The following is a 13,818-nucleotide window of genomic DNA, read 5'->3' on the forward strand; positions in this document are numbered from 1 at the left end:
TATTTTCTCTCATTTTTACATTTTAATCAATGAAATTCTAATTTTAAATCACTAATTAAATGTTTATAGTACAGTTCATGGTAAGGTATATTGATACATATATATATGCAGTTTTTATTAATAATAACTACATATAAATATAAATGGATTAATTTTAAAGTAGAATTCATTATTTGTTCATTTCTCACTAAAAAAAAAAACAAAAAAATTTTCTTCTCATTATTGTATTTATTTTGTGAGCAATAAAGTGGTTTGTGATAAACCAATCTACCAGTAATAAATTATTGAAAGGATGATAGTGGTTCTGAAATATTTGAAAAAATCCTGAGTATTTAAGTAGTATTAATTCTTAAGGTCTTTTATCCATATAAGATTTACTTCAATATGGCTAGTTAATCCTATTGAATTTTTTTTTCCTCCCTGTATTCCAGTAATTTACCATTTAGTATATAAATATAGTATTCAACTGCAGCTGTAAATTGTTATGTCTAACTCAATCTGTATTGAACGAAGACATATGAAGACTTCTGTTTAGTAGCCTTGCTTTAATAACATTTATTTAATTATACATTTTAAATTCGATACAGAGCTCAGATAGTATTTATATAATTATATGATTGTTTTTTTTTTTTTGTATGAAACAAAATTAAAACGAATTTTGATTATCAAGTTTTTTTGTAGAACAAAATTATATCATATATAAATTATAAATGTCAATGAAATCAGTTACAATAAAACAATGTGCGAATATTAGATCACAAGTCTAAAATGCTAACTTATTAGTAGAACAAAATATTATTTTTTTTACATTAGTAATATGTAATTAATTGTTTATTATTAGTTCTTTTAACGTAATTTCAAAATCAACAAATTATAAAATCAAAACTCAATCTTTTTCATTTGACATATGTTGTGGGCTTACTTAACGAAATATTACACATTGCCATTTATATTGCTAAAAACAAGGAAACTAAATTGATTGAACTTACATTTTGTTATACTATTGTGGATTAGATACTATACGGAGCGTATGTAAACCAGAACTACTACTACTACTACTACTACATATTACAATTGTAAAAATTACTCACTAAGATTACCACTACCCAATACATAACAACATATCTTTTAAGTATCTATAAGAAAAAGAGAACAAAAGTTGACTTCTGATCTTTTACCTGAGTACTGTCCTATTACATCTTATCCCAATTCATAGTCCAATGAAAAATTCTGGTTTAAAATATATTATCTTATATACTTTAAAATTATGTAAAATAAATAAAATAAAAATCACAATATTTTAATTTTATTGTAAAACGAATACTAATAGATATTGATGTATTAGAAAACAAATTCATATGTTCTTAAATCCATCATTAAATTATCACTAATTATAAATAAACTATCATAATTTATAAATAGAGTACCCTTCAGCATATCATAAAATAATTATTCTAAGGAATTATTATTTGAATAATTTATGAAAGACAATAATAAAGTAGTAAAATAGTTAATATGTTGAAATAATAATAAAATTAATTGTAATAATAAATTTAAATGTTTGTATGATAAAATTAATACATCACAGCATACAATACATATAATTGTAACATTCCTAGCTGTTAATTACTTTGAGAGTGACTTTTTCTTTTAGAATGGGTTGAAGATAATGATGGTTTTGAGTTTAAAAAGGAATAAGTTCGAACAATTGGTTTCTCAATGCTGGATTGTTGAAGTATTTTATAACAATTTTCTAAAGCACACATCATTGATTGTGTAGTAGCTTTCATTATTAACAAATCTGGGTCTGTACTCTTCAATCGCGTACCTAAATAACAGGATTTATGATTATTATTATTTTACTGAAAAAGACAGTAAGAAGAAAATTTTTTAAATGTTTCATGATATAGATGTAAAGAAATTACATTTTTTGAGAAAATTAAAAAACTTTGGATGTTTTCAAATTACCTTGAGATGGCAATTTTTCTATAATTCGTACAATATCAACAAAACTATTTTCAGCTTGCGATAAATACTGTCGTGCATTAGCCAATGATCTTTTCATTCCACTTGGACAAAAATCTGTAACTTGACTACTTCTTGAATCTGTCAACCCAACCTGAACATTTTTCTAAATAAAAATAAAAATTTATTAAATATCAAGAGAAAATGATGAGATTTTAATTTATTTTACTTGTGAATGATATTCAGCAGTAGCTCTTAAACGATTTACCCAATCTTGTCTAGCACGAGCATCTGCAGCTCTCAGTTTATAACATTCTCCTGTCCAAGAATTAACACTGAATGTATTAGAATCTTCTTCACTAGGTGAAATTACTGCAGATTCTAAATGAATACACCCTCTCGGCTGTTGTTTTGTATCATTTTCACTCTAATAAAAATAATTTATAGTTTACAAAACTTTATAATTTTCAAGCTTAAATTACATAAATGTTAAATGTTTTGGTTTTATAACTTTAATACTTCATGTAATATATAATTAAAAATTAATCTACAATTAAATATGTGAAAATCTTAGACTCCAATTCTTAAATATATATTAACATGTTCATAGATTAATTAATTATTAACAGGACAAAACCTATTCACTATTGCAATAAAAACTTGAAAATTAACACATACAGTGAAAATAGCTGTGATGAGCACCGGTTAGAATTATCCAATAGGTAGGTCTTAACAGGAGTCCATGAGACTGTATGTTAAAATATACGTTTAAAACAAGTAAACATAAATATATCAATTTGTCATAAATTTACACTCAATAAAAAAATTAGTATAATTGGTAACAAAAGTACTTTTTATCTTCTATGGTATAATAAAAGAAAAAAGTATATTGTTAGCGAATAATTTTTCTACACACTAATCACTTCAATTAAAATTTATTATATTCGTTTTTATCACCTAATTCAATTAATGAACTAAGGTGTTACAAGGAACCTGAAAACTACATTACATAACACAGTGTTCAAATATGAGACATTAAACAAAATTTGGAATCAAAAATGTTGATATATTTTAAACGCAATAATAATTTTATACTAATTTGGACATAACATAACAACTACTATTGTTGTTATAAAAACAAACATTTTTTTTTTATATATATACTTAGTATACTTAGTAAATACTAAGTATTAAATAAAATATTATGTTAATCAAAATTACAATTCCATGACACAAATTACAAGATATATAATTACCAAATAATAGCATAAGGTTCCTCCTTTTGGATCTAAAATAAACCATCTATGTTGCCATCCTTTAACAACATTAGTATATTTATACAACTGACCTTCTTGAATTTGAGCTAAAAAATCAACACCAACTGTATCCATAGTCAATCCCTGTAACAAATACAAAATAGTTCAAATGTTAATTGTCAATGATTTCATCTACAAATATTGGTCACATTCAAGTTTTCTTGAAAATTTTACAAAAATAATGATTAATAGTAATAAATAAGTTTTTTGAAACAGTTCATTGATATATATTAATTTATAGAAATTAGTCTTTTCATAAACTTGATTACTTAGTTAACATAATGCAATGATTACTCACCAATAAAAAAAATCAAACATAAAAATAATTAAAATTAATTATTTTTAAAGAAAATGAGTTAACTAAAATAAAATAAAAAAAAACATATCTAATAAAATAATAATGATTTATTTATACTTCTTAAAATAATTTAATAAAAATATTAACGATTTTTTATAAATAATGGTAACTTATCATTTTAATATATTAAATTTTTTTTCATATCATTAATAATCCTAGTAATAAAATCTAAAAAATATGATAAATGTTATCACTTGTTATCAATAAAATTACTATAAAAAACTACCCAATAAATCAACTACTTTTTTATTAGCTTCAAAAATGTCTAACAATTTTTTCTTAGACTATACATTGTTGACTTACTGACTTAGGAATTTGACTTCATGCAATTCATTTCTACGGTGGCGGTGAAAAAATTTTTTATGAGACGCTATCTTTAACTTTATACAACTTGTAAAAAATTAAATACATGTTATTTTACCTAAACTTTTGTTAAATAATTATGCAATATTTTGCTTACATATTCGAGCAATAATTAGTAAAATTTTATCATTAGCACCTTGTAATTTAAAGGAAGCCAGAGAATTTAGGAGGAATAGCAAAAGTATACTATTTTAATAATGCCCTTGGGTATAAGTATATATTTATCAAAATAACTTCAATAACCAGTAATAAAGGCATCCTCAAAAAATTTTCATGGGGGGCAAAATATATTTTTAAATATTTGTTTTCACTGTCTGCACAACAATATTGAAGGGGGGAAATTGAATAAAATCTTCAGCTAGGGAACCGCGCTTTTTTCGAGTCCTCGCCAAAAAGTAACAAAAAGCTTTGCTCCCTCAGATAACCTATTTGTTCCCCAAAGAATTTTAAAAACTAATGTGTGTTGTCATATTCATATATGTAGTATTTTTTAAGGAAGGGAGAAAATACTATTAGCATCATCAAAAATGTTATTTTTATAGGCGCTAATGTGTCTCACAGAAAAAAGTTATAAATAAAAGATTTTTTGATAGCTTTATGTATTATTTATAAAATGTAGAGTCTATAAGTTTAATAGATAAAAAACAAATCTACATGCCATTAATTTATAAAAAAATACTGAAATTCCTAAAAATAATAATAATTAATAAAAATACAATTACGCCCTCTGCAAACGCACATGAGCCGCACCTCTTTCAATAATAGATAATTAAATCAATTATTTTTACAACTTAGGATGATCACAGCTCAATGAAAATTATATTAAATAATAGATAATATTTTTTTCTTTAAAAATGCCTCTTAGGTAAAATAAGATGTATTTATCTTTATAAGAATGAAAATAAGTCAACCCCACGGAAGGTCTAAAAAAAAATGTCTCCACCATAATTTTTGTTTTTTTTTTTTTGATTGGGTAATTTCCCACGATATTTAGCACAAATTTGTCATTTAGACTATAGAGTAGAGCCGTTTGGCATAACGTTCGTGGCTATTCTGCGTGACGCCATCTAGTTGTGAATAGCTAAATCAGTTAACTTTCGATTTAATAGCGCCGTATTAAAAATTTTATTCTATAATAAGGTACATGCAGTGCTCGAATTGGTCAAAAATAAGTAGGGGAGCTCAACTTAACAATTTGAAAACTGCGTCCCTAGTATTTTGAAGACCTCTTTTTTTTTTTTTTACTCATTACTTTATTTAGTATTTATTAATAAATCATATTTCATTATCATACTAATATTTAAAAAAAAAAAAAGAGGTGGTATTTTCCACCGTCCTCCCGTCCCAATAAAAAAAAGTAGTTGGGGTGCGCAAAAAAATTTAAAAAAAAGTAGAGGAGCTACGTCCCCCTGCGCACCCCCCCAATTCGATGACTGGGTACATGTAAAAGAGTATATTAAGGATCTGCATTTATAAGATGAAATAAGATATTAAAAAAATTGAATACATAGCCTTACAGTGAAATTTAATTTCATTTTACTTCAAATGTACAATCTGTAGTGAAGCCTATTCAATTATATTTTATAAAAATATTAAAGTAAAAGAATTTTAAAATTGTAAATCCACAATTTAATATTGTAATATTATTAATTCTATATTTGATGCTCTCAATAGGAAAAAAGATTATGATGGAATTAAACCGGACTCATTTGACTTTCAAGTGATTGTTTTAAAATGATTTAATCGATAGAAATAAAGATTCAATTTTCTACATTTATTATTACTCTTTCTGTTACTAAAAAAATTTTAAATAATAGATACTCATATTAGATTTTGAAATATTCTTTAAAGTTTCTTAATGTATGAGAAAATATGTTTAAAAATAAAAATATTTATTCATTGCAATCCATAATGGATTTAATAGTATATAATAAACATTATAAACTATTTTGCCTTCATACATTTTAGAAGGACGAATCAACTTTCATTAGAATTAAGCTATTTTAGAAATTTATTTCAACATATTTAATAAATTAATACTCATTTAATATATTATTGCTGTTTTGGAACTATAAGACAAGTACACCCAGAGAAAAACCTCGATCTATATAATAAATTCATTGTTCAATTTGATAAATATATCATTACCATTGAATCAATGATATATTTATCAATATGATATTTTTTTTTCTTGTCTTGAACAATAATTATTTATAAGAATAGTTATTTTGTTCGTATTAATAAAAGATGATCATAAACCCTTGATAAAATTTCTCTTTCAATTTTGATTGAGGTTTTTCTTTGGGTGTAGATGGTTTTAATAATCATCCAGAGGCTCTATATTTGTATAAATTACTCTTAACCAACATTTTTTTTGAAAAGTATTGCATCAAGTCCTTTAATTTTTATACATGTTTGTCATAGAAGTAACAAAATATGCTACTTTATCATAATACGATAACAGTTGTGATCATTATCATTTTGAATCCCACACTTTCGGCAGGTGAAAAGTCAAATTTACAAAAAAAACACCAAATGATAAGGAAATATATAGTATAGTTATAGTTTCTATATGCATTTTTAAGTTTTAAAGGACCCCTGTATAAAGGAAAATGGTCCGATTTACAAAAATTATATGTTGAATGAAAAAGTTATATAAATAATATTTATGGTAAAAAATTGGATTAATCCATACATTTTTCAACAAGTTAGTGCATTATAAAGTTAAAAACATGAAATCGTGAATTTTAACACAAAAATAGCATATTTTATAATATGGTAGCCATTTTCACCATAAAAACAAAATAAAGATCGATTTTTTTTTTATACCAAAGTAATTTACATAAGTTTTAATTTTAAATATATATAAAAGTGTCATATTTCCGGAACACTTTGAAAGGTTAAGTTGAAAAAGTTGTCATATTGAATCCTCCTTGTGAACAGGTGAAGAGTCAGATTTAAAAAAATATATACAAAATAATAGGTCAATACCTAATATATGTATTAAAAAAATATTGAATTGATCCATTCACTTTTAAAAAAATTATGGCAGTTTTAAGTAAAAAAAATTGAAAAACGTCGAAAATTTGTAATTTTTTCGGAGGTTTCCCCCATTTACAGGGAACGAAGTAAATTTTTCCAATTTTTAAGAGTACTGTCTTTGACTAGATACGATTTTTGATCTTTTAACGTATCGTTAAAAAAAATCGATTCGATGAGAGCTGAAGAAAAGTAGTAACAGACATAAAAAAAAAACACATCATAGTACAATTAATATCATCTCAGCTTCGTATCGAAGCTAAAAACTAACACGAATATCTATTCATCTTTGATGTAGTCGAGATGACTTAAAATTTTAAAAATTAGAAATTTTAAAGTTAATTATTCAATTTAGAGAGTTAATACTCGTATTCAAAAATTCACAGACACACAAATAACAGGTATAAATGATCTGGGTTCATTAAAAATTCACGCTATAATAACGCTAGTCTGGGATTGGTTCCTTAAATTCAAAATATTATTATAATTGAAATAATCAAAGATTATAGCGACTGTTAATAACGAATCAATATATAATTTAGTAACATTAAGATATTTTCGTAGACAGACTTTGATATAATTATGACATATATTGTGTAGTAACTATCGAATTAGATAGTTAGACAATATATTCGAATAGTTTTTAAACATTCGGTAGTTTTTTCAAATATTTGATAATTTAAAACGCTCATCACTACTTTGAAGGACTTCAATTTCTCTAAATGAAAATTTTATATGTATTGTATTTACATGTAAGCTCTCTTAATCACTTAACTTAAATTTGACAAGACTCCTAAAAATTTTATTGTATGTCTACCTATATTTAGATATATATATATATATGTGTGTGTGTGTGTAGTTATTAGCTGACGTTTCGAACTCATTGCAGAGTTCATCTTCAGATCATGTTACAGGCCCGTAGTCGTAACTATACTGTCGGCTTTGCTTGTTTACGGTATGTTTTTATATTAGTTGATAACTGATAGCATTTATGTTGTTTATCTGTTTTTGTTGACATCTGTCAGTTTGTTATTTACATCCGGTTTTTGTTTTTGTTGCTGTTTATGACATTCTTGGCATAATACTCTTCCTTTTCTACACCGGCAATCGAAAAATGTACAGAATATTACAACAGAGTCGATGGACGGATAGATCTATTGTTTATTGTATTACTACACGTATTAGATATTTTTTAAGCCTATTAATATTTTAATTTTGTTTTAATGTTTTGATGACTTTTTATTTTTTTATAAACTATATTTTTATTATTTATTAAAAATATATATTTACATACTTAAAATAGTTATCTATCATAATTTATTTACCTTAAGTAAAACGTCATGTTTTCTTTATAAAGTTATGCCTATGTGATAAAATAAGTAATTATTCAAAACGACGTGACCATATTTAGGATGGTTATGGGGGGCAAAAATTCATGGGGACAAATGTCATTTGATAGTGATGGGACAAAAAAATTACTTTATTTTGCTCATTAATATTAATGCCCCACGCAAAAAGTTGTTCATTTAGAAATAAACTATGCAATTGTAGTTAGTTGATTCTTTAATTCTTTACTTTTAAATTTAATCTAAACGTTTAATTAAGAGAAAAAGTACTTGTTAACAGAAACATAATTTTTATATGATAGTATGAAAACTTGTATAGTTCAAAGGTATTGAATCGAACCTCAATATCTGCACACCGAGATAAAACGTGTTCTGATCGATCAATTAGGGTCATTGAGTTAATATTATATACTGTACTTCATTAAATAACCAAGTTTTTTACCAAAAATGATAATATAATAAAAAAAATTTTATAAGTAGAATAATTTGTTAAGCGCATATTTTATTGTTCATTTTAGACATAATTGCATAATATTGGACTCTTTAAGTGCATATAATTCCGCGCAATAATTATAGTTAATTAAATAATACACAGAGTGTTCGTTCCTTCAATGATAAAAATTTAAACTTTAATTTTCTTTCTAGAGGAACCTGTGCCCTATGCCAACATCACCTTTGTCAGCCGCCGCCCTACAACGCGAATAAAATAATTTAACAAAAACCCAGCACAGGGGGGTCGCGGCACAGTGGTGACGTGGTATAGATGGATCAAGTATAATGATATCTGACAGTGATTAAAATCACTATCAAAAAAAAACGCTTCGATGCAAATCTTTAGATAGTGTTTAATNAAAATCTTTAGATACTGTTTAATTTAAAAAAAATGGTGGACTATTCCAAAAGCTACATTATCTGCTAGTTCATTATTAATATCCTAATTAAGATAAAGTATGTAGAATGAAAAAGGGATTATTAAAAAATATTATTTCTCATAAAAAAATAATGTTGATCCATACACTTTTCAATATGTCATAGCATTATAAAGTTAAAAATTTTAAAAATATAATCGAGAATTTTCACACAATAATAGCATTCGGTAACCATTTTCACGGTGAAGATAAAATAAAGTCCGAAATTTTTTTTTTTGCATAATAAAATATATTACATTAGCTTTAATTTAAGATATATATAAAAGTGTGAGACTTTCCGGAACACTTTCAAAATTTAAGTTGAAAAAGTTCTACTTTCTACATGCATTTTTTAGATTTGAACCCCCCTCGTATATAGGGAAATGGTCGGATTTAAAAAAACAGTATGTCAAATGAAAGATGTATATAAATACTACTCCTCATGAAAAAATTGTACTGATCCATACATTTTTCAAAAAGTTATAGCATAATAAAGTTAAAAATGTAAAATGCAAAATCGAAAATTTTCACACAAAAAAAGCATTCGGTAGCCATTTTCACCGTGAAGATAAAATAAAGTCGGAAATTTTTTTTTTGCATAATAAAGAATATTACATTAGCTTTAATTTAAGATATATATAAAAGTGTCAGACCTTCCGGAACATTTTCAAAAGTTAAGTTGAAAAAGTTGTCATTTTAAATCTCCCCTTGTGGGCAGGTTAAGGGTTAAATTTATGAAAAAAATATACCAAACGAAAGGTAATGATATTACACATTTATATAAAAAAGAATTATATTGATATGTTCATTTTTGAAAAAGTTATGGCCTATTAAGTAAAAAAAATCGAAGCTAATAACACATGTCATACGCCACGGTACAAATGCCGCACATTCAACGACGACAGGCCGCAAATATATCACTGACTATATGAAGTTTGTGGTATATTTGATATGCAGAATGTTCAGTAAGTAAAGAACAAAGGTCAATTGTTAAAAACAATGAGAAAAATAGAAACCCTTTTCTTTACTTACTGAACACCTATCCAGACTACCAGTGGAGTGGCTGCTCGTGGGTGCTGATGATGGGGATGAGACTTTAAATATAATACCGCTAGTCATTGGTATAAAAAATTGTCAAATTAAATTTAATAAAATAAAACACCAATAGACTTATTATTATTTTAAAAGACGCAGTAGTAGAAAATAGAAATGAAAATAATAATAATAACGATTATTCTATAACAGCAATCGATAACGACGAGCGTACACGCAGTTAATTCTAAAAATAAATTACCCAATATAGTAGTGTATTAATATTTTACCGTATGGACGATGCTGCCGGTCGTCCAAAACTCATACATAAGATTGCAACTTAACCCGCACGCACACAACTGCAGCGCCTCGGTTATTATATATATATATATATATATATTATTTATTTTCGCTTTATCTGCCCATTAAGGGTCCCCAGAGGATGGAGGTTTCTTGACCATTTATACTCCGGGACGGGTGGTTAGTCCGTCGTCGGAGAGAGGGATGGCGACTCCCATTACCGAACTGATCTCTCGTTCGGCAAATGAAGCCGCCCGTGACCGAGTTTCAAACCCGAGACAGTGCGCGTCAAACGCTGCCGCGTTACCGACTCGGCCACACCGTCGCTTATAATATACGTTTCAGAATATTGTTCGGGACGACGCTGCCGGTCGTCCAAACACTGCTCGTGTGTGCATGTGTACCTGCATACACTCAGGGAACACAACTTTTATGTTCGTACACGGCAAGTGTATTATAACAATTTTACTATTTAAACATTTGTTTTTATAATAAAAAATAATTTTTTTAAATGTAGCATTAAGAATTTACAATTAATTTTCTTCTTTTAATTAATTTTAGTATGGGGTACGATCGTCCCGTCGTCCAAACCACGAGCCGCCACTGCAAACTACATACAGTCTTTGAATACACGTTGAAATCATCTTCGCCACACCTTATGACATGCATCATTCTTATGAATGATCATAGCATCATCGCTTATTTTTTTCGGCACGTCATCAACCAACTACACTATTGGAAACTAATTCGATCTTGTGCATTATTCTTCTTTTTCCCTTTTGTCTGTTTTACTTGTTTATTAGTAAGAATAAACGGCTCTACGTTAATTTTCAATCTTGAAATATTGTGTCGCTTACATTTATTCCGTGTCAGTTTTGTATGACACTCTTTATCAATACATAGTTAATCAAAACGTAATCATTATCGCAGCTTTAGGTTGTTATAGTATTACTATACTAATAAAATACAGTGGTGGCCCAATGATTTCACCATGGAAGGGGATGAAAAACCTTGATAAAAATCATCATGAGACCTGTGTCCCCTATATCAAGGCTTTTTTAGTTTTATTACTCTCTCAAGATGTTATTATGAACTATTAGATACGTTTAAATTGTTTTTTCTAATTAAACCAATTTAGAATATTTAATTTACTTTAGAATAGTACACCGTTAAATTTACTTACTTACTAATTAGTACTAATTTATTACTCTACAATTGCCCTCTTAAAGTATATTGGTATTTGGATATGACTATTTTAATAATTAGATATTTCTCTGCCGCGCATTTTCACCTGCCTAATTATAAAAACAGTAATAATTTCCGAAGTACTGATCCAAAAATTATTTTTTTAAATATAAATTTTACATTTTTATCTTATAAGTTAGTTAAATATATATGTTACCATTTAAAAAAATAAAGTTGGTATTCTTATAAGGTATAGAAGACGAACCTAAAATGTAGTTCACCATTTATAAATTGAGAATAAATAGTACTCAACAAAATCAAAAAAAATATTTCTAAAATTATAACTTACAGAGAAATTTAGGGGTAATTGATAAATCAATCAATCTTTGAAGCTAATTAAATACCATTTAAAATTTAAACAAAATTTAATGGAGTGCATGGCCGGATAAATTAATATAAATTACAATATAATTTATTCTCAAATAAAATGTAAAAAGAGAATTTTAAACTTACGTTTTCTCATGTAATATATTCACTGTACTACACACTTATGACACTTTAATTTTGTATATTATTATATTATAACCGATTAAATTAATATAAATTACAATATATATTTAGTCTCAAATAAAATGAAAATTTAAAACTTCTATCAAACATAACAAAAATTTCTGCTAAAAAAAAAAAAAGAATAACTTTAATATAGTAAGTTTTGCTTGAATAATTAGCACTGAAAATTGCTAAATCCGAAATAATAAACAGCATACATTTTATTAATACAATTAATATTAGTATAAACAATACTAATGGGCAATAAGAAAGAAATAGAAAAATAACACAATATTAATAGCAATAATTGTAGTATTCTTGAGCGATAAATTCAAACAAACGTGTTAAGCAGACGGAACATATATTTTAAAAACGGCGACAAATTCAAATAAAGTGTAAGTTAATAAGCAAACTGGCAACGTGTGGAACTCATAAACTTTAGGAATGATTTCAACGTCATGTCCCTTTTCAGTATAAACACTAATGAAAGCAATGTTGCCAGCTTGCTTATGAAATTATTATAACTCGCGGGACACGAACGAACACAACTGAGTAACTATTGAGTGAGATTTTTTCTATCTTACAATTTGGCCGCCGAGTCACGTTCTCTCGTGCGATACACTTATTGTACTATACATTATTGACACTTTAATGTAAATTTTTCTTTAAATATTCACAAATACCTGTCTATCGAATTAAAAATAATCAATGAATTTGTTCTGTAATTTTTAATTTCTTGTTCTAATATATTTATGATTATTTTTACCATTAGACATTTCTCGGCCGCGCATTTCTCTCTACCTATGTATAAAAATACACTTTTCGAAGTTCTGATCCAATAGTTATTACCGATGAGTAATTTTTTTAATTAGACCATTTTTAATTATATAATTAAGTTAAAAATGTATGTTGCCATTAAACAATAAAGTTTGTACCTTTATAAGGTGTAAGGACAGACTGAAAAAGTATTTAACGACTTAAAATTGGAGAGATCAAAAGTACTCAACAAAGCTAAAAAATATATTTCTAATAATACAATTTTAAGAGAAATTTAGTGGTCAATGATAAATGAAGCACTATGTAAATCTATTTAAATAATAAATTAAAACTTATTAGCAATCATTTAGTCATCAATTTTATATATATATGAAGTTTTTGTATGTACACAGTTTTGTAAACAATTATTTATATTTTTAAATTTTCAATTAAAAATTATTGAAATGTATAACCGATTAAATTATTATAAATGATATTATATATATAATCTCAATTAAATGTAAAAAAAAATTTTAAAAATCTATCAAACATAACAACAAACATTTCTGCTAAAAAAAAAAAAGGATAATTTTTATGTAGTAAAAGTGTTGCTTGAATGATGTGTACCGAAAATTGTTAAAGCCGTCATAATAAACAGCGTACATTTTATAAATGCAATTCATTTACAATACTAATGGTGA

At 26.1% G+C, this 13,818-nt stretch overlaps 1 protein-coding gene across 2 annotated transcripts; it reads right to left on the bottom strand.

Annotated features, from left to right (window-relative positions):
- Positions 1-1,290: 1,290 nt before the first annotated feature.
- Positions 1,291-12,412, bottom strand: LOC126899083 (oxysterol-binding protein-related protein 11). 2 transcript variants are annotated; one of them, XM_050673627.1, is made up of 5 exons: positions 12,326-12,412; positions 3,222-3,365; positions 2,195-2,392; positions 1,969-2,131; positions 1,291-1,828 (listed from the first exon to the last, which is right to left on the bottom strand). In XM_050673627.1, exons 2-5 carry the CDS (start codon positions 3,354-3,356, stop codon positions 1,623-1,625), a joined length of 702 nt encoding a protein of 233 aa, XP_050529584.1. In that variant the 5' UTR covers positions 3,357-3,365; positions 12,326-12,412; the 3' UTR covers positions 1,291-1,622. The 2 variants fall into 2 exon arrangements, with proteins under 2 accessions (XP_050529584.1, XP_050529583.1); XM_050673626.1 differs by lacking the exon at positions 12,326-12,412 and adding an exon at positions 3,580-3,739.
- Between the last annotated feature and the right edge of the window lie 1,406 nt (positions 12,413-13,818).

Source organism: Daktulosphaira vitifoliae, unplaced genomic scaffold, assembly GCF_025091365.1.
Source record: "Daktulosphaira vitifoliae isolate Bord-2020 unplaced genomic scaffold, ASM2509136v1 Scaffold_2, whole genome shotgun sequence".
NCBI classification, from domain to species: Eukaryota; Metazoa; Arthropoda; class Insecta; order Hemiptera; family Phylloxeridae; genus Daktulosphaira; species Daktulosphaira vitifoliae.

Excerpts from the sequence above, each read along its gene's own strand:
- LOC126899083 (XM_050673627.1), bottom strand. The coding sequence starts at position 3,356 with ATGGATACAGTTGGTGTTGATTTTTTAGCTCAAATTCAAGAAGGTCAG. Across the intron at positions 2,393-3,221 it reads GAACCTTATGCTATTATTTG|AGTGAAAATGATACAAAACA; the intron begins GTAATTATATAT and ends TATTTTTATTAG. Across the intron at positions 2,132-2,194 it reads CTGCTGAATATCATTCACAA|AAAAATGTTCAGGTTGGGTT; the intron begins GTAAAATAAATT and ends ATTTTTATTTAG.